The sequence below is a fragment of the Rhopalosiphum padi genome, chromosome 2 (genome assembly GCF_020882245.1).
Source record: "Rhopalosiphum padi isolate XX-2018 chromosome 2, ASM2088224v1, whole genome shotgun sequence".
Taxonomy (NCBI): Eukaryota; Metazoa; Arthropoda; class Insecta; order Hemiptera; family Aphididae; genus Rhopalosiphum; species Rhopalosiphum padi.
Genome location: NC_083598.1, coordinates 40,549,619 through 40,570,436, shown reverse-complemented (window position 1 = coordinate 40,570,436; position 20,818 = coordinate 40,549,619). Strand labels below are relative to the sequence as shown.

Sequence of the window (20,818 nt, the reverse complement as noted above, 5' to 3'; positions counted from 1 at the left end):
GTTTTTGCAATTTTGACGAATTTCGTCAAAATTCTTATCTAAAATGTAGAAATGCGCCAATGTATTTTTAATATTTTTATACAGATATTAAAATAACTTTTTTGGAATCTTGTATTAAATTTTTAAGAATTTTGACCCAGCGAATAATTTTCGATCTGCATATATAGAAAAAAAAAACCGAAAAAGTTCCCAACGCATACAAATAACTTAAAAAGAATTAAACAAACTTGAGAATTTTGTCATATGTAGGTATAATGAAAAATATAAAATACAAATTTAGTGAAAATCACAAGTAGGTATCTATTGATATATTATTTTTTTTAATTACAATAAAATTAAAATATCAAAAATTTTATAAGGAAAATAATTATTTTACTAGTGAATATCGAATGTTGTAATTAAAGAACCACATATTAAATTTTGTATGAATTTTATCAAAATTCTAACTTTAAACACCACTTAAAAAAAATATTGTGACTATCAGTGGCACAACTAGAAAAAAATTTCGGGGAGGTTACATTATTACAATATGTAAGATAAGTACATAAAATAAGTACATAGGTTATTAAACTAGGCCTTGGAGAAATTTCGAGAAGGGTTACAACCTCTTAACCTCCCCTTGGTTGCACCATTGGTGACTATAGATTGTTGATACTTTTTCATTAAGAAATAAATAACGTATAAGCTGTGGCTATAGCTTTGTATTAAATTGTCAAGTATTCCTACCAACCAAATAATTTTTAATCAACATTTGTAAAAATAAAACTAAAAAACATTGAAAAATTTTTAATTGGTTAAAAAAGTATAAATAGCTTAAAAATATTTTGAAAATTTTATCGTAAATGTAAAATGTTAATTTAACCATTTTGTAAAAATTTCAGTTATCTATGGTTATTCATTTTCGAGTTACTAACATCAAAAAAAACAAAATCAAAATTGGATTTGCGTGAAAATTCTCGTTTTTCTTTAATTTGTTATTAGTTTATTCCAATAATAAAAATATGTACTGGGAATATTTAAGTTTGATCTTTTTAAAGTAGAAATTAGATTCAATTGTATATCCAAAACCACTCCCGCTTTTAAAAATCTAATCATTTTATCGTTATCTTAACCGCAAAAAAACCACATAAATATAAAATTATTATTTATTGTAAGTAATAATAAATAAATAAATAAAATCAATACATTCATCACTCTGCTCTGAATCTAAAATAATATTATATTTCTTAAAATAAATTAGTAAAAGTTCGTGCGAGAAATAAAATATTGTGAAATTATTATATAATATAATAATAATATCTATATAGTATATAGGTATATAAACTCACTACACACATACTAACTATACACATACAAACAATTATTATATTTTAGTTATTACTATGCATATAAGTTGAATTAAGATCACAAAAAACATATTATAATAAATGTAATTTCAATATTATTGATACAGCTATTGTTATATCGTTAATCAATACGTTTTTGATAACTTTGTGGATGAATATTATGTAGTCCTTGAAAATTTTTGTTTTTAATTGCCTATGAATCATTTAAACGGCAACCAACTTTGAACAGCTCCAAATAAATTGTTTCCAGATCCCGAGTCCGAATCCGAATCCATATTATCTACATTTTAAATTTAGAAAAATATTTAAAAAATTAAAATGCATATTATATATACAAATTTGTCTCAAATTATCCAATTTTTAAAAATTTGATTTTTGGAATTTTGAATGTAATTAAAGATCATATTTTCAAATTCTTAAGAATTGGTGTAACTTCTACTTTGTAAATGATAACCTTTCTTTTATACTGTAAATTATTATTATATAATTTGATCGTATCTAAATCAAAATTTGAACGGACCATTTTTTAGTTATTTAATTTAGTGTTCTAAAAATAATAAGTTTGACGATATGAGAGCTATGGAGATTTAAATTTTAAATGTTTTAATAATTTATATTAATCTATCAATATTAATACATTTTAAACACGTGTAATAGATTCTAGATCCAATATAACATATATTTAATACTTTTAAAAATTATTAGCTTTAGAATAAACATTTTTTAAGCTAAAAAACTACTCGTTCGATTTTTTAATTAATATTTTTAAAAAAATAACCAACTAAATAATTTACAGTAAAAGGTTGGAGAGTTCACATTTAAAAAACAAAAGTTTGTATTGTCATAGGACTCTAATTAAGGAAGACATAAAATTTAAAAATTTTTAACTTAAGCTCAATTATATCTAAAAATTCCAAAAATAAAAATTTGAATAAATTCATTATAAGAAAAATGCGGGTGAAAATGCTTGATAAATCATTATATTTATATATGAAATATGTATTACCTATGAATATTTCAATCACAATTTATGGGAAAATAAATGTATTGTTCAGTGGAAATATAGAAATATAAAATACATAGGTAATGTTAAAAGGATAGTATATTCAGTTACCGCACCCATTTCTTAAAACATATGTTATTATCTATATATATATACCTGATCATAATCCATGTAAAATATTGAAATTTTATCTTTTATCCATAAACGTAATTCGAATTTTTACTTATACAGTTATTAATTTTAATACCTTTAAAAGTAGTGTAAAAAGTGTTAGCCAGAACACTGAAACTATATATTATCTTCATTTTTTATTCTTAACTATTAAGACTTATGCAATTTTTTTTTATTTATTATCTCATAGTTACAATTTTATTTAGGCAGGTAATCATAATATAATAATAATATATACATAACACTTTTATTTTTTATTTTATTAACACTGCCATAAATGCAATTATTGGTCAGCTATTACTCATGTCCTTATATATATAACTATATAGTTGATACCTATTAATTATATTTTAATCGTCAACCGTCAACACAGTTAAAACTATGGTATATATAAATAAATTTTATAATTATATAAGTATATATAACATACCTATATACACCTATTTTAGATTGAAGCAATTTAAAACCGACTGACCTGAGTTATATAGTTATTATACAAGATTTCCCGTGTTACCCGTTGCAACACTTCCGAGATAATGGAGATATCACAATTTATTGTGTATATCTACAGGAATTAGATATCGTTGTATTTTAAATTAATAATAATTAATTAATATAATTTATAATTTGATTCAAAAGATTATTATGTATAAATCTATAAGTAGCATTGTAACAGTCCAGATTCAGTTAGATCTGCGGTTTATAAAATTTATTACCGCAATTTTACAGATATTATTTTCAAAACTACCTTTTAGATTATCATCGTTAATTTTGTGTTCAATTCATTTGGATGCTAAACCACCGTCTAATTTAATTTTAGCATCCCTAAAATTGAATAATTTTAGTAAAATATTAAAAATGAAGAACCTTTTTTACCTATTATTATATTTAATCTCGTCTATCGCTACTTACTATATATTATTGTTAAATGTTATGATTATTAAAAGAGAACCTATACATTATATAAAAATCTATGATAGTTATTTAATATTAATATTAAATTATTAATGAAATCTCAAAATTCTCTTAAAAAGTTATAACTTATGTGATGAGTGAAGATGTTTCTCACTTATACCCGCATGAACCGCATGAGAAAGGTGAACTGCATACAGTTGTGTACTTGTATCAGTCGCATTCCAAATTGTACGTTCAGAATAATTCGTTTTACTCTATTATTTTTATATTGAAGCGGATTGACCTATTATCAAATTAAGTCTCTCTCTTATATTATTAAAATTGAAGCGGGTGTTCCTCGAGGAATATTAATACGCCCCCATCATGCTCTTTAACTAATTTAAGTATTTAACCTATATACGTTTTTGTTCAGTCTACCATTCCTATAACTACCTACTATAGGAATACTTTGCTGACGATTAAACCCCCTAGCTATACAGCATACACCCTGATCACGAAGACCCTGAACGACCACAAAATATAGTTAATGCAGTTGAATCTTCTTTTTCCGCGGTACAATGAATTAAAGTAATAAAGTTACAACGAAAACTACGAACTGCAAATTACTCTCTATATAATAATTTATAATGTCTATAATATTCAGATAATGCCCTTCGCCCTCCATACTAAATAACTACCAATGACCATCTGACTACTACTCCAAAAAGATACTCGTTATTTAGAAGTGACGCATGTCTTGCACAGACACACGGATGCTTTTATTATAAATACTAAAATGAAGCAACTAAATGACATAGAATCAGACGGCTTTGTTACCTCCTAACATTCAAATCATTCAATATCTTAACACGTCAACCTAAATAATAAACTACTTATTTATTTATTTTTTTATTTTTAAACTAGTGTGCCTTTTTTTAATTTAGACAAGCAATAATATATAATTATTATTAATGGTGTTATTAATTAATTAATATTATGTAGGTACCTGTACACTATACAGTATACACGTTTGCAGGGATCGTCAGAATCAGAAACACATAATATTTACAAGCTCCAAACATTTAAATCCTAAACCCTTTGGTAAATTATAAAAGTTTTCTTATTTTAGGTACCAAATGATATCTTACACAAATACCCCAATATTCCAATGTAATAGTAATATACATATTGTTATTATATATTGTATACCATGAATAACAAATCCTAATTATGTGCTAGATGAGCATGCAAGTGTGATATTATATGATCCTTGATACTTTTTACGAATTACGAGTGGTATACCATAATGCACAGTACATGATACACATTATATAATAGCACACATGAACGTTATTACATTACCTATAGGTGCATATGCCATATTGTATACAATATGTACTATGTATGTTGTATATTCAGAAATATAATTGTTTAATGACTTATAAATTGTTCTATGGTAACTTAATTTTTGGCAATAACGTACGATATCAATTAATTAAAATCAAATTTAAAATGACCTATATAACCTTAGTATATTAAATACCTACCTACTAATAAGTAAAACTTAAAAATTGTCAATGAACCTAATAATAACTAATTGATGTAATGGCGTTATCAACTGTGACGTTAATTAAACATTTTTAATATGGTTTTAATTGCACTTTTAACCTTTATACATAACATATTTATATAAAACAATGCGTAAGTTTTATAAATAAATATTTCAATAGATATAATATATTATTTACTTTATTCTTGTTTGAAATATATTCTGGTGTGTTGATACCAATGTGGCAATCTTTATTTTTGTATATACTACGACAGTTTGTGTACTACGAAATTGCAAATGTGCACTACAAAAAAATATGTATGTACACCACCTTTATAGTACTACGACTATTGACTATCTAGTATCTGCAACCATACCTTGAACGTAAGAAATACGTTAATTTTTGTAAAATGTGCTCTACGGAAAATCAGAAAAAATAGCCACTGGTTGATACTATATTTATATTATTTATTAAATTTATACTATAATATTATACTATATTATTTGTGTATTATATGTATTATTTTTTGAATAATATCAATTATAGCCAAATGTATTATAATTGTAAGTACTTATAATAATTTTTTGTTGAATATAGGACAATTTTCCCCGACTATTTAGGTACCATTCTTGTTTACTTAAACTAGTTTATAATAGAATTCAATATTTTGTTTTCGTATCCTGAGATAGCCAAATAGTTAAGTGCTTATCTATGTAAATATTTAAAAAGTTGAATTATTATTTTCAATTGAATATATTTATACACCGTTATGTAACTAAGAAAGTTATAAACTTTAATCGGAGGGGGATAGGAGCTAATGGCTAAAACGCGATGAACATTGTCCATAGATAATCTGAATATATAGTTATATAAGTTATGAGTATACAGACAAATCAGACAATAAGATAATTTATTTAAATTCATTATTTTATTTATTTACGAAAATCAGTTAAAATATTTAGGTATATAGTTGGCAGTTGCATGTATATATATTTTTACTATTATATTCATTATGGTCTTAACTAAAATGATATATGCTCTTAGTGGCCTTAGTCCTCACAATTTTTAATAAATAATACATTTTTAACATTATAATATTATATATTCAATATTGTGAGGTTACAGGTGCTACAGCTTACTGTCTGTATTAATCATTGTGCGGTAGGTAGATAATATAGGTATAGCTAGGTTAGTCTCTACTTTATATATGTAAACCATAGCCCATAAATATACTTTAAATTTCTTAAGTTAACTCAAATATGTTGGTTGTAATATATAAGTAAACTGTAAAATAATAATATGATAGACTTACAATATAGATATTAGATTTAGATGTATACACCATACAATAACCAATAATTTTTTAATCCTCATCTGGTAATAGTATATAGTAATATAGTGTAATTTCTAACTTGTACACAGCAGTACAACAGCACTAATGATTAAAAGTTTACTCAAACGTAAAAAAAAACGAGAGGAGCAATATTATCTCTATATATTTACCTTCACTATATGATCACTTATTTTGATTATTATTAGGATAATATATAAAATTAAAATCTTCAAATTATTACTGTTAACATTTTGTTTTTGGATATTTAAGCTTTTTTTTAGTTCGTAAAAAAAAAGAATAATACTAGAGATGATATTATGTTCCATATCATAAATATATATTAAACTCCTATAACCGAATATCCACTAATATATAATGAATTATGAATACAATATTCATTATTTAAATCAATGAAGTCTGCCTACAGTTCTATACTTACACATTAGTCAAGTTTGTCTACAGAAGTTATCGATAAGTGTATACTAAAAAACTAGCAAAAGTTTTTTTGGCATATAAATATAATATATTCATAATAATAAGTTGCCTATATATATATATATTTAGATTATACTCATATATAACAATATAACATTGTTTTTACTAAAATAGTTTATTTATTTGTTTTTAAATAATTCAATTTTTAACTCAATAATTAAATCAAAATACACTTAACAGTGAAAAATACTTCACCGTTTATTTCTAACACAGACAATGCTTGTAAAATGAACTATAATTTTAGTCGTTAGATGAAGAAGATTGCTGTCTCTTACTTTTGCAATTGTACATCTTTTGAATCTTTTGAATATCCTTTCTGCTTAAACCTTCTCTCTGACCCATTGTCACTCCTTGTGTCTAAATTTTATTAAGAAAACTCAATCAATAATTTATTCTTAATAATTCATATTATTATTATAAAATTTGTAAATTAGTTTATTTTAGAAAGTTGAAGTTGTTCAATACAAATTTAGACTCGAAAATCTGTATTCTATATGGCTGTATAACCATTTATTATATGCATAAAAATGATGTAGAAAATATACCTTCGGATCAATGGTGGCTTGACCATTTTTCGAAAAAGCATTGGCTGAATAGTGCATTACGCTACGATAGTCATAACCTATACCTTGGCTGTCAATCATCGAACTTTGGGCTTTTTCAAAATTATTCTCCCTCCCTAAAAATACACGAGAATTAAAAAAAATTGGTTTAATTGTCATAATTTCAAACTCGAATTATTTTGCATTCTCACCCGATTGGATATTGTTATAGTTGACGGTAACGTATTTATCCCGATCAGGTCTGTTCTGTTCGTGCATGAATCCAGCGGCGTGAAGCATTTCGTGCATTACTGTACCTTTTTTAGATAAACAACCCGGAGTTTGTAAATTTATCTATTCAAATATGATATCAATAAATTAAATTAGTAAAATATAGTTAAATAAATAAAATTATTATTATGTGCAGTAGTGCAACAAAATTAAAAATTATTAATACTTCTTGTCTTCCTCCGATTTTTCCCACTGATGACCAACATCCCGTGTTTCCATTAGTGAAGTAAATGTAATCAGTGTCATAAGAAGTTCTTGGAGTGAATTTCAGGCATGTAAGTTTTTTATATTCATCAATTGAACTCAATATCATCTGTCTATCACTAGACCCTAAATTAAATCGTATAATACACATTTATATTTTAATGCAATAAAATGTTTATATCATTGTAATGTAATAAATGTATACACTATAGTATACTACATATTATATTAAACAAATCAAGCATTACAGTATGTGGTGCTTTATGTTGACGTATCTAGATCGTAAATAAAATGTTTTCCGGAGTTTTTGATTTTCACTAGATGATAAAGAAGGTTGTGAGTTTGAAATCAGATTTTCAAAAAGTAATAACTTTATATTTATTTATTTATTTATTATTGAAATACAAACTGGTTTAACCCAATTCAAATATTTTAAAACCAAAATCAGACAAACAAAAATTGAAATAAATAACATTAAAAACAGTCTGTAAAAAGTTGTATATAAAGCTCGGGTATATAGTTTTTCAGTTAACAGTAAAGTAGCTAATACAATACAAGACATCTCGTTACGTCAAAAATTGCATCAAATGTTTTTTTAATATATTTTGATCATGAATATATCGAGTATATATATATTGAGTATAATCGGTCAGAAATTTAACGATGTATTGCACTAATATTTTTCTCAGACAATTCTATAATTGTTGACATATTTGTAAAATAAAGAAATTTAAAGAGAAATCAATATTGGCAACATCTTGTTATACTTGTGTCTGACCATGAAGTAATTTAAATTTATAAGTATTGTGTATAAATACTGTTGCAGTGGATTTGTAATCTGTTATAATATTATTTTAAAATATACCTATTTATTTAAACTAGTTTAGAAAAAAACCACTCAAAATTCTTAATAGTTAATTATATAACAATTAATAACTACGTGAAACGTTAATTTTGAAGAATAAAATTATGTCCATAGACAACTGTAGGTGCTTACTATAATAATGCCTATTACATAGGTATATCATAATATAAACAATTATGGGCATGATTATAAAAAGTAATTTGCTAATTTAATTTTAATTCAATATAAGTAGTCTTATTGTATTGATTTTACTAAAAACTACATAATATCATAAATGTATTAATATATAGATTTTAGTTAGTATTTATCTAATTTATATTAATTTTACCGAAAGACGGACTGATTTCGTAGGGGATGATGCCTTTGGGCCATCTAGACGATACAGCTTTCAATCCATTCCTAGAATTTCCAATTGGATGTAAGATGTCACCCTCGGCATACTCGCCCATTTCTTCAGGGTTTAATTGACTGGTCTCTTTCCACGTCGACACTGCTTCACCTGACTTAACGTCCGGAGTTCCAAAAATCGCTGCGCCTAAATGCATTAAACCATTGAACAAGTCCGATTCACTGCCATTGTCCACCTCGTTCTCTTCTTCTTCAGCTCGCAAATTAACGGGCTGCGCCAGCGCCAATGGCAAAAAAACCGCTACGAACCACAAAAACACTTTCATATCTTTTTTTTTCAAATAGACGAAAAAAATAATGTTTATCTTGTTTCGCAACGACTTTAACACTGCGATGGTCGATGCGTAGGGTTAGTGTTTTTATTTAATGTAGAACAGAGTTAATTAGCTTAGATAATATTCACTGGGTCGATTAAGAAAACAAGTCACTGTGTCCAATGTTCTGTATGTTTTTTTTTTAGTATACTTAAAATTCGTATGGAAATTGAAGTGATAACGTGACAAGACGACAAGATATTTTTCGACGAAGCGTACGCCACTTAGCAAATCGTTTAGACCGTTTAGAGGTTTATAATATATAGATCCCTTTATTAAGATAAAAGTTTGTTTAATTAGGACGTTTTCGTGTTCGGTGTTTATTCGGTGTTACAAATTTACAATACAAGTGCATAATTATATACATATAATAAAACAGAAACGGAAATAATTCTAAGAATATAGTGTTATAGTGTTTTAAAAAATGTATCTACCTCATATCTTTTTACACGAACTACGTGACACGATACAACGACACGAATCATAAAATTTGTAGGTACCTATACCAATAGCTTTTTAATTAATTCAAGTGGCCAATGCCTTTTAAGCTTTAACTTTTAAGTGTTAACTTATTACCTATAGTGAGATTAGAATTAAAAATAAACGTACTCAAACACAATTACTGAACAACAAATTAATTAGTTTTTTGTAACGACTAACGGCATAACTGCTACCATAAAAAAAAAATAGTAAACTATAATAGAACCATTGATTATAAATACTAGTATTTACTATTACTTAATACTAGTATTTATAATCAAAATTAATGATAGAACTTTTCCAATACAATATAAAAGTTTACATAAATAAATACATCTTATTCTTAGGTATATACATTTATTGTTTCTAATGTTTATATAGTACTGGTATATTTTTAATTCGTATTTTACTATTTTATATATAATATTAATGTACATAAAAACACGAATTATTAGTTGTAACATTGATCAACTCATTAGACTCAATAATATATAGTCATTTAGACAAATAGTTCATGGTTGCCAGTTGGTACACTATGCCCTATGGGTATTAGGTATTCATGAATATGCATATTTTTATTTGAAAAAAATCCAACAAATTAATTGTTAAATATTTATAGACGATTATAATAACATGAGTTTATAGAAAATAACTATGTATGTCCTATATATTTATTTTATCAAATATAAACATTATGTAAACAAATTTTACTCAATAAGAGTTTCATGAAACTGGAATACATATATCGGGGCCTCGGGGGTCAAAATGATTTGGGTAAAGAGCCATTAAGTATTGAGTTCCAAATCTAATCTAATTCTGACATTTATTTGACCCTTTATTAAAACAAAAAATTATATAATGTAATAAAATTATATATTACCTTAACTATTTCAAACTGTAAATCAAAAATATATAAAATTATTATAAATAGGATACCTTATAGTTTTGGACAGTGGTGGATTTAAGGGGGGGCGAAGGGCCCCCCCATTGGCATAAATTAAATACACATATTTGTATGTATTTGTTAATTACTGAAAAATTTAAGATTTGAGTTTTGGACTATGCGCCCCCCCCTCTAAAAATTAAATCCTGGATCCGCCACTGGTTTTGGAGGAGCTATTACCTATCACCACGAGTTTTGCTATTAGTTATTATGCAGTACGATTACGTCGGATATATTTTATAAGCATAACAATGATGAATTAATTTTATAATACAATTTTTATTTTTAATTGCATATTTGTCTGTTATTATCAGTTATTTTGAGTGCAAAAATGCTTTAACATCCATTAAGATGACATATATGTTATTATAATAGCTGATACTTTGGGAGTCTCAATTCATGAATAAAAATTTCTCAGTGGTAAAAACCAAAAAAAACCAATTTTGAAAAAAACGAAAATTTTTACGCAAAACTAATTTTTGATAAATTAAATTTTGTTATTTAGTTGAAATTCAAAAACGAATAATTAAAAATATTTAAAATTTTCTACAAATGGTTAGGTATATACTATATATACTATAATTATAATACACACTCCCAGTCCTATACTCAATTACGGGGTACACTCGGCGTATCCAGAGCAAATGTTTAATACAGTGGTTAGGTATACCTAGTGTACCTACATATCCGCATTTGTATTAATAGTATTTCAAATTTCAATACATTTTTTCATTTTGCATTTCTTATATAATTATAATTATAATATATAGCCTACAGTCTACATTTATTTTACCGATATTATATTCTAAGTAAAATGTAATGAGATATTTTTAATTACTCGGAACTATAAAAAAAAAAATAATAGTTCCAATAATAATTAGTACTTTACTACTTATGTTATGTACTTATGTATATATGATTTAGGTTTAGGCATAAGATGAATATATAGTATAATTAATGTACGAAAATATAAATATATATTAAATAGTTAACTTATCGTACATTGTCGGATTGTAGACAATAATATACCTTTAAAGGCTTTAACTATTGATTATAGATACAATTAGTATTTATAATCAATGCTAAAATACATATCTCTTAAATCTTAATAACTGGTAAACAAAGAATGTTAGTGCACTTTTATTTTATTTCTCTCTTTTAACATAGCTAGAAATTGTTCATTTGCGTTCAGAAGAACCAACTGCTTTAGTATTTAAGTGAATTATGCTGATCTATTATCAGCTTATAATTAGGGACATTGTTTGTTTTTTTTTAATTTTTAAAGTCTAGTAGGAATTATGAGTTAGTATGTAAGATGATACAATTTAAAAATGGTCAATGTAACATGTTTTAAAATTGAGATATACTATGTATATTTTAATGTCATTAAAAATACTGTTAATATTTTTGACTCGTTTTATAATAGGTTTTTACAAACCTTGTACATTTTTAATATCTAAAATTATTTATCCAGAACATAAGTTAAAATGGTGACAGTAATTTTCCACACGGACTAATCATTGAACGGCATTAATGCAGATCGCCAACACTGGGTCAATAAGTGATGATGGTCCGATGAGTCTGGATTGAGAAAAGCCCATACTATAATTCATTAGGTAATCGGTTTAAGGGACGGCGCGAACGCAGTCCCAGCTAACAAAAATTCTGCGCCCGAGGTATCCACATTAGGGATACTCGCAGGGGTCAACCGATTCCATGTGCAATGAACCGGCCTCGCCCTGGAGGAACCGCCTACTTGATCACGGTTGACCTCCACGCCAGGTAAGTATGCTCGACTACTGATACTACAGCCTTTATATACTGTACGTCGGCATCCCCAGAACGGTACACACTCGTAGGATTCCGGAAACTGTATCGGTCATCCGACAATGATGTTAACTCGCAATTAGTTCAGCGTATTCAGAACAGTTTTGGAAAATTATGGAAATGTCTTTGTAGCGTTTTAGATAACTGCTACGTGCAATGACGGTTCGGTAAGTGTCAGCCGAAAACGTCGGTCGATAGGTGGCGCTTCCTATGAGTGAAATACTGCAGACGAATTTTTGTTGTTTGTTTCTTCAGCACCTTATATACCACAGTGGCTCGATTAAGTTAATCTCGATGTATTGAGAGTACCGTTGATCGAGAATATACCTAGGTACCTACCTAATTAAGAGAGTCTAGTTGAAAGTTTTCTTAAATGCAAGCACGAATTAAATGTATCTTAATTAGTGTGTTATTTAAGTCAGTTGTCTTATATTAGTGCTTGGTAAAAGTACTAATGATTTGACGGGCAGATACGTGTTTGCTGTACTTTTTTGGATGTAAAATTGTTTACTAAAAACGTTATTTATAACAATTGAGTTTCCGTGTATAGTTATCAGATATCATGTAGGTAATATATTTTATAAAATGTAATATATTTTGTAATTATATTTCTATGGTTACCTGATCCACTATTGTCTATTTTTATAAAGATTGGTCTCTATCACGGAATAATTTTTAAATTATTATTATTTATTATTGTACATAATACATGGGTATTATATTGTTCAATGAAAAATATACTTATACTCTTTTAATGCTGACCTCCACTCCACTGGGGCTGACATCGGATTTACAGCCAAATAATATAGTATTTTAGATTCACAAATTAATTGCTATATTGCATTAAAAACTACATTTTTAGATAAAAGTATGTAATTTTTTTCTTGGACTAAAACATAGTATTTAAATTAAGTACCAATAATCGATATCATAATTAAAAAAATATATAAGCTTAAGATTCTACTATTATCAATTATAGGAGAGTAATGAAATTGCACTTGTACTTGTAAAATGAATAATAATAATAAAAACCATATGTAATGTAGGTAGTAGGTACTTTAACAAAATAATTTATTCTGTATTACGTAAAATACATTATTATTCAGTTTTATTGAAATACAAGATTTAATATATTTTATATATTGTGATGGTAAAAATGATTTATTCATGATTTCTAATTAAAAATAATAATATTAAAAGTAAGTTCAAACTTCGAAGGTAATATCAAACCTATTATAATTACTGTGGATAGCTGAGGATAAGCTTAGGGAGTTGTTTAATTTTGACCTCATACGTATAAGCATATTCTGTGATGATAAGAGGATGTCAGCGCAATATTTGTTTTCTATCTCAGACGCACGCGTAACATAAATAAAACGCTTTAATCTAAAATCGTTTTTTTTTTTTATAATTTTTGAGTAATCTTAAGTGAGTAAACTCACCTATTACAAAAATTATAGAGAATAATATTTTTGAGGGAATGACATTTCAATTTTAGATTTTATTGTTATTTAATTTTGTAATTGACTTTCAAAATAAAAAAAAAATATATGTAAATTTAAATGACGTTTAAATTGTTTTGAGACAATACTTAGACAAATTAATTTTTATGCTCTCACTAATATTATTCTCTATAGTATTTGTAATGGGTGATATTTTACTCTAAGGTTACTCAAAATCATAAAAAAAAATGATTTTCGATAAATGCGGTTTGTCTGTGGCGCATGGGTCAGAGAGAGAAAACTAATAGTCTGCTGACATCAATATATTATTATTATGGATAATTTTCTTATCAGTAGTTGAAAACAAAAAGTTCTTATCACTATATCTTTGAGTTTGAACTCTCCGTCTTTCAATGTCAAATCTTTTACGAAATCAATATTCGGTTAACACTAAGCGCAAATTTTAATTTCTTTTATTCGTAGTGTGTATAGTGTATATAGTTGAATCATTTTATTGTCAAATTACTGTTAAATCACTGACGTTAAATATTAACCGGAATGGCTACTTCGTTGTTTCGTACCGCCCTTAAAGGAGGATTACATAAAAATTATCTTAGAAAAACTTTACGTTCTTCATTCAATTTAGAAAAGATATTATGTATTCATACATCATCGTTTTTAAATGGTAACAATACTTTCATTCAACTTTTAATTATATGTTTATTCAACATAAAATAATATAAAATATTTGTAAAACTATCAATTATCAAGTATCAATTATTATATTTACTTAGTAAAAGGTCAAGAAATTAACATGCCATCTCTGTCCCCGACTATGACTGAAGGCAACATAGTCAAATGGTTAAAGAAAGAAGGAGACAAAATATCGGCAGGTGATGTACTTTGTGAAATACAAACTGATAAAGCTGTCATGTCTTTTGAAACTGAAGAAGAGGGAGTATTAGCTAAAATACTAGTAAGTTATTATTAAAGTATCATTAATATAATATTTATATGTAATTTAATTATTTTATTATAGATTCCCGAAGATACCAAAGAAATTAAAGTGGGTTCTTTAATAGCACTCATGGTAGCTGAAGGCGAAGATTGGAAAAGTGTTGAAATACCTGATGTCAAAGGTGCTGCACCTGTTGCTTCAAATGCTCAGGAAGAACCTGAAGAATCAGAACAATCTACTGGAGGAAATAGTACTGTCATATATAATATATACATTTAAAGTAAACATTTACTTAGTATACTTTATTTTATTTGTTTTTATTTTTTAGCTCCGGGAATTGAATTAAACATGCCATCACTATCACCAACTATGTCTGAAGGTACAATTATTAAATGGCACAAGCAACCAGGAGATAAAGTTTCAGCAGGAGATGTCTTATGTGACATTCAAACAGACAAAGCAGTTATGTCATTTGAAACTGAAGAAGAAGGAACATTAGCCAAAATTTTGGTATATTAAAAAATGATTTATGTCATTGAAACCATATTGTTAGTTATGAATCATGTTTTCAGTTGGGTGACGATAGTAAAGATGTGAAAGTCGGTGATCTAATTGCATTAATGGTTGCTGAAGGAGAGGACTGGAATGATGTTAAAGTTCCTGGAAAGAAAAAAACTAAATCATCAGTAGCAAAAGAAGAAGACGTTCAAAAACCTAAGGTTGAATCTCAGACATCATCGGAACCTACCACTAGATATTCATAGTAAATATTGAATACTGTTACTATTTTAATATGAACTTGGTTTTAAGTTTTATTTTTAATTTTAAATTGTAGCGATGGTTATAGTCCAGCTGTGAGGTCACTTCTAGAATTATATGCTATTGATGGTTCTACAATTAAAGGGACTGGAAAACAAGGAAAACTCTTAAAAGGAGATGTTTTAAAGCATGTGACTGAAAAACAACTGTCTATCAAGCCTCCTAGAACAGGTTAATAGATTAATTTGACTAAAATTTATCATAGGCATCAAATATTAAATTTGTTATTAGTACCTTTGCCGGGAGAAACATCCTCACTAAAATCTGTCACACCAACAATCGTATCAAGACCTACCAAAGGACCTAGTTATGTTGACATTCCATTAACTGGCATGAGATTAACAATTGCTAAACGATTAACTGAATCCAAAGTATACATATTGTTTTACATTGTGTATCAAATTGTATAACTGAATGTTTGATATTTTTAGACAATGATTCCTCATGCCTATGCTACAGCAGAGAGCAATATTGATTCACTTTTAGGACTTCGCAAGCAATTAAAATTATCTGGCATTAATGTTTCTGTAAATGATTTTATTATCAAAGCAGTTGCTATTGCTCTTAAACAGTGTCCTCTAGTCAATTGTCACTATGTTAAAGATAAAGTAATTGATTACAATTATAATTTATCAAAAAATGTTTTATTTACAATGGTATATTTCATTATTATTTCCAGGTAGTTTTACAACAAACATCTGATATTTCTGTAGCAGTTGCTACTGAAGCGGGTCTGATCACTCCTATTGTGACTAATGCTGATGGTAAAGCATTAGATGAGATTTCAGCCGAAATTAAAGAATTGGCAGGACGTGCACGTATTGGTAAACTGCAGCTTCACGAATTCCAAGGAGGCAGTTTTACGTATGTTAATGATTAAAAGATAATTGATCCACCATATTAATAATTATTTAATTTCCTTTTTTTATAATAGAATATCCAACCTTGGAATGTTTGATATATCTGAATTTAGCGCTATTATAAATCCTCCACAGTGTGGTATATTAGCTGTTGGAAGTGGACGACCTATCATTGGTAATTAATTTTTTAATTATACATACATAATGGTATATTAATCATAAAATTATGTTGCAGGACTAAATGGTAAACCACAAACAATTATGACAGCCACATTATCATATGACTCGCGTGCTATAAGTGAATCTGCTGCATCAGATTTCTTAGAAACCCTACAAGGTTTATTACAAATGCCAGCATCGCTACTTTTGACATCACCAGCTGCTAAAAAACGTGCTTCAAATTAAATGTATCAACATTTTCCAATTCAATGTTTTTGTTAAGTTTTTTTTTTTTTTTGCTCAGGCTTTAATATTTGTTATATTATAATAAGATCAATATAATATGAATGAAACAAAATATAGCTTTAATTTTTTGTAGTATAAAAATCATTTGCGTTAATATTCATTTGTCTTATGATACACATTCAAGAATAATATGCTAGTATATAATTATAATTAAACATAAATGGTTGGACTTAGATATATTAAGCTGGGGCAGGAGGTGGTGGTGGTGGAATACTTGGTTTCCAATTCATTGGCATCATATTATTAGGCTGCATTGGCGGAGGTGGTGGCATTGGCGGTCCACCTGGACCCATTGACATTGGAGGTGGCGGCGGGGGCATCATGTGGCCTTGCATATGTGATGGTAAACCAGGATGTGATGGTGGTAATGGTGGTGGCATTTGCCCTTGTTGTGTTGGTGGTGGAGGAGGTGGTGGTACAAACCCACCATGGAATCCTGGTGGTGCAAAATTGTTGAAACTTGGTGGTGGTGGCGGTGGTGGTTGGTATGAAGGAGGCTGAGGGGGTGCCTGTTGATTTTGCCAAGGCATAATTCGAGGTGGAGGAGCCATTTGATGTTGAGCCATCATTGACATGGGAACTTGCATAGGAGGTTGCATAATAGGTGGCGGTGGAACTGGCATTTGATGCATCATTGGCATTTGAGTTGGAGGTGCATCAGCAAATAGTTGATGAGGACGATCAGCTTGACTAAGTGGATTTTGGGCTGCTAATAGTCTTTCAGCAGCTGATCCATGCCGTTCCCCTTTAACATCTTTTTTGAATGCATATGAAATAGATACTGCTCTGTTACATAAATGTTGACCATTCATAGCTTCTATTGCAGCGTCAGATGCTTCAAAACTAGCATAATTTATGAATGCAAATCCTTTTGAATTGCCTGTATCAGGATCTCTCATTATCTAAATTAAAAACAATTAAAATATCAATTAATAATTTAATGCCATACCTCATATTCATAAATTTATATTATAAAATCTATCTATTTAATGTAAGTCCTTTTTTTGAAATGATTGAAAATATCGAAGCATTCCAAAGAATTATGTTTTTGGTTTTTCATAACATGCATAGCAATTTTTATCTACTTTTTAAATGTATGTACATATTTTATACAGTTTGTGAATAACTTTTTATATGGTGTTCTTTATTTATTATGTACTTATAAAAAATTATTTTTCATTGATATATTATTTAATTTTTAGTATTCAAAATGTCTGTAGAACAATAAAAATCTATCAAATAAATAGTATGAGTTAGAATTATTAATATGTAATAAATACATTAATATTTTAAGGCAATAATATATATATATATGTGTGTGTGTGTGTGTGTGTGTTGCTATGTTTCTGCAATGGATTTACTCGACATCAATTGTGTAAACAAAATAAAAAAAAATTACTAAATATACACAGTAAAAAAATATTTATATAAGTTATATGATTTATGAGTAGGGCAATGTTAAAATTTTAAGCAATAATATCTTTAAAATGTTATAATGTGTAATTTCAAATTTGTGTGACTTATATAGTCACGTAAGCATTCAATAAATAATACAAATTCTGTATAGTGTACATGCTAATAATTAATACAAACTACAAGATAAATATAATTTTTAATAAACTAATAATATTGTTATTTATCAGAAAGTAAAATAAACACTAACTGATATTATTAATATATAAGTATATGACCTATTTAACATATAGAAAGAAGTAAAAATCTATGAATTCTTGTATAAGAAGTTAATTAAAAGGTAAATTTGTACAAAATTGACTAGTTGAAAATAAAAATCAGTTAATAAATGACATGAAAAATATTTAATAAATTAATAGATTAATAATTTATTAACTATAATGTTAATAATTCTTACCTTTGGTGTTTGAAGAATTACACCAAAAGCAGAGAAAGTGTCATACAACAATTTTTCATCGACTTCTGAATCCAAATTACCAATAAATACATTGGCACCAACATCAAGGTTCTTTTGATGAGCAGAAGCCTGGTATTAAAAAAAAATAAATAAATATAAATAATTAAAAATGTTGAATTTATGACACATAAGTATATATTTATAATTTTATTTTACCTTATTAACGCGTATCGGTTTCCCATACAATTTTATCATGTTCATTATTTTAATAGCATAATCTGCATCATCTTCAGCAAGAAATTCAACAAAACCATAACCTTGATGTGACTGTGTTACTCGATCTTTTGGCATATGAACATTGACTAAAACAAATTATTAATTAATTTCAAAAATTATTGAGCAGATATTTATTCATCTTAACTCACCCACTGGACCTGCTTGAACAAACAACTCCCACATGAGAGTATCGGAAACTTTTTCATCAAGACCACCAACATAAATTGTAGCATCTGTATAATATAATAGTTATGGTTTATAATGAGACATTTTTAGAGCATTTTGTTACATGTATATATAAACACGATGATAGATAGGTATATAAATATTTCTAAATAATATAATCTGCGTTCGGATATCAATCATATTTTAATGCATATTTCGTGATTCGAATGAAAAATAATTAGTAAAATATATATCTGTCTTTTGATGCAGATCAAATAATAGTACAATAAAATATGTCACGTATTTAAGATGCGGTCATTTTCGGAAACACCATTTAATGTTAATACGACTATTTCTACAAATAGTTCATATTCTTGTTACACCAAGAAAACAGACGTTCAATTTACCTTGATTTCTCTCTGCTATCGGTCCCGCGGCCATCGTATAACTTCAAAATTGCATGCAACGACCGGCAAAATTATAAAAACTCAAACGTTATCGAACATACAAAACTGAAAACAGATAAAACGAGCATTTATACTTCATAGGTAATGTTGCTATACGCAGTGTCACAGTCTGCTACAGTGTTGTAATGTTTGTTGATAATATAGTATGATAACAGTAAGAGTCTCCGTGAAAGAGAAATGGTGGTATCGGAACAGCGTGGCCAACTTAGATCCCCAAAACAATAATCTGTATTCTGTGTAATCACGAAAAATCCTAAAACCCAAGTCCCAAAGTGGATACTGGATATCCACCTTGCTAAAACCCTTAGATTATAATATGCTAAGTACTAATTAGTAACTATATTATGATGTATGATCTAAGCTAAACCTACATAATAGATAAATACTATATAGATGTAAATACGTAATTCAAATTCATAGTTTAAAAACACGGTCTTAGAAGATCGTCTTAGAGTGCCAAGACTGTGGTTTAAAATATAAAAAATACCTAATAGATGGGTAATGAGAAATAAATTAATAGATTTAATGTTTTACTCGTAGGTAGCAAAATAGCATTAATATATATTTATACTACCATTCATCTATTTTGTGCTGAAAGCTTAAAACCACTGTTACAGTGTTTCGTTTAACTGTAAATAAATGCTTATATAATTCAGTGGCTGTACGTCTGAAACAACCCAATCCGTTTAAAAAAAATTATTATTATAATTAACATTTCAGATGTAGAACTTGACGTTTAATAGTTATGTAAAAAATGCATATTTAACACGCCTACTCGAAAATTTTTGATACCAATTGATACGTTAAAAATCAACTTATTGTTCCGTCCG

At 27.4% G+C, this 20,818-nt stretch overlaps 3 protein-coding genes and 1 non-coding gene across 4 annotated transcripts; 1 reads left to right on the top strand and 3 right to left on the bottom strand.

Annotated features, from left to right (window-relative positions):
* Positions 1-1,326: 1,326 nt before the first annotated feature.
* Positions 1,327-9,452, bottom strand: LOC132922589 (zinc metalloproteinase nas-13-like). Its single transcript, XM_060986170.1, has 6 exons — positions 9,023-9,452; positions 7,792-7,955; positions 7,547-7,688; positions 7,338-7,471; positions 7,068-7,149; positions 1,327-1,626 (listed from the first exon to the last, which is right to left on the bottom strand). Exons 1-6 carry the CDS (start codon positions 9,366-9,368, stop codon positions 1,547-1,549), a joined length of 948 nt encoding a protein of 315 aa, XP_060842153.1. The 5' UTR covers positions 9,369-9,452; the 3' UTR covers positions 1,327-1,546.
* Positions 9,453-12,466: 3,014 nt separating this feature from the next.
* LOC132923541 (U1 spliceosomal RNA) lies at positions 12,467-12,629 on the bottom strand. The gene has a single exon (XR_009661197.1). It is a non-coding gene; the product is annotated as a U1 spliceosomal RNA (small nuclear RNA).
* Positions 12,630-14,495: 1,866 nt separating this feature from the next.
* LOC132920439 (uncharacterized) lies at positions 14,496-17,294 on the top strand. The gene is made up of 11 exons (XM_060982837.1): positions 14,496-14,793; positions 14,903-15,084; positions 15,148-15,316; positions 15,395-15,576; positions 15,639-15,829; positions 15,902-16,056; positions 16,117-16,256; positions 16,317-16,493; positions 16,565-16,749; positions 16,820-16,920; positions 16,981-17,294. The coding sequence occupies exons 1-11, from the start codon at positions 14,667-14,669 to the stop codon at positions 17,148-17,150; spliced, it is 1,779 nt and encodes a 592-aa protein (XP_060838820.1). The 5' UTR covers positions 14,496-14,666; the 3' UTR covers positions 17,151-17,294.
* LOC132920440 (splicing factor 3B subunit 4) lies at positions 17,249-20,089 on the bottom strand. Its single transcript, XM_060982838.1, has 5 exons — positions 19,929-20,089; positions 19,506-19,589; positions 19,297-19,442; positions 19,081-19,209; positions 17,249-18,112 (listed from the first exon to the last, which is right to left on the bottom strand). Exons 1-5 carry the CDS (start codon positions 19,960-19,962, stop codon positions 17,390-17,392), a joined length of 1,116 nt encoding a protein of 371 aa, XP_060838821.1. The 5' UTR covers positions 19,963-20,089; the 3' UTR covers positions 17,249-17,389.
* Positions 20,090-20,818: the final 729 nt, after the last annotated feature.

Excerpts from the sequence above, each read along its gene's own strand:
- LOC132920440 (XM_060982838.1), bottom strand. The coding sequence starts at position 19,962 with ATGGCCGCGGGACCGATAGCAGAGAGAAATCAAG. Across the intron at positions 19,590-19,928 it reads GATAGCAGAGAGAAATCAAG|ATGCTACAATTTATGTTGGT; the intron begins GTAAATTGAACG and ends TATATTATACAG. Across the intron at positions 18,113-19,080 it reads TAATTCTTCAAACACCAAAG|ATAATGAGAGATCCTGATAC; the intron begins GTAAGAATTATT and ends TTTTTAATTTAG.
- LOC132922589 (XM_060986170.1), bottom strand. The coding sequence starts at position 9,368 with ATGAAAGTGTTTTTGTGGTTCGTAGCGGTTTTTTTGCCATTGGCGCTG. Across the intron at positions 7,472-7,546 it reads CTATAACAATATCCAATCGG|GGAGGGAGAATAATTTTGAA; the intron begins GTGAGAATGCAA and ends GTGTATTTTTAG. Across the intron at positions 1,627-7,067 it reads AAAGATGTACAATTGCAAAA|ATAATATGGATTCGGATTCG; the intron begins GTAAGAGACAGC and ends TTTAAAATGTAG.
- LOC132920439 (XM_060982837.1), top strand. The coding sequence starts at position 14,667 with ATGGCTACTTCGTTGTTTCGTACCGCCCTTAAAGGAGGATTACATAAA. Across the intron at positions 15,577-15,638 it reads GAACATTAGCCAAAATTTTG|TTGGGTGACGATAGTAAAGA; the intron begins GTATATTAAAAA and ends TCATGTTTTCAG. Across the intron at positions 16,494-16,564 it reads GTCACTATGTTAAAGATAAA|GTAGTTTTACAACAAACATC; the intron begins GTAATTGATTAC and ends TATTATTTCCAG.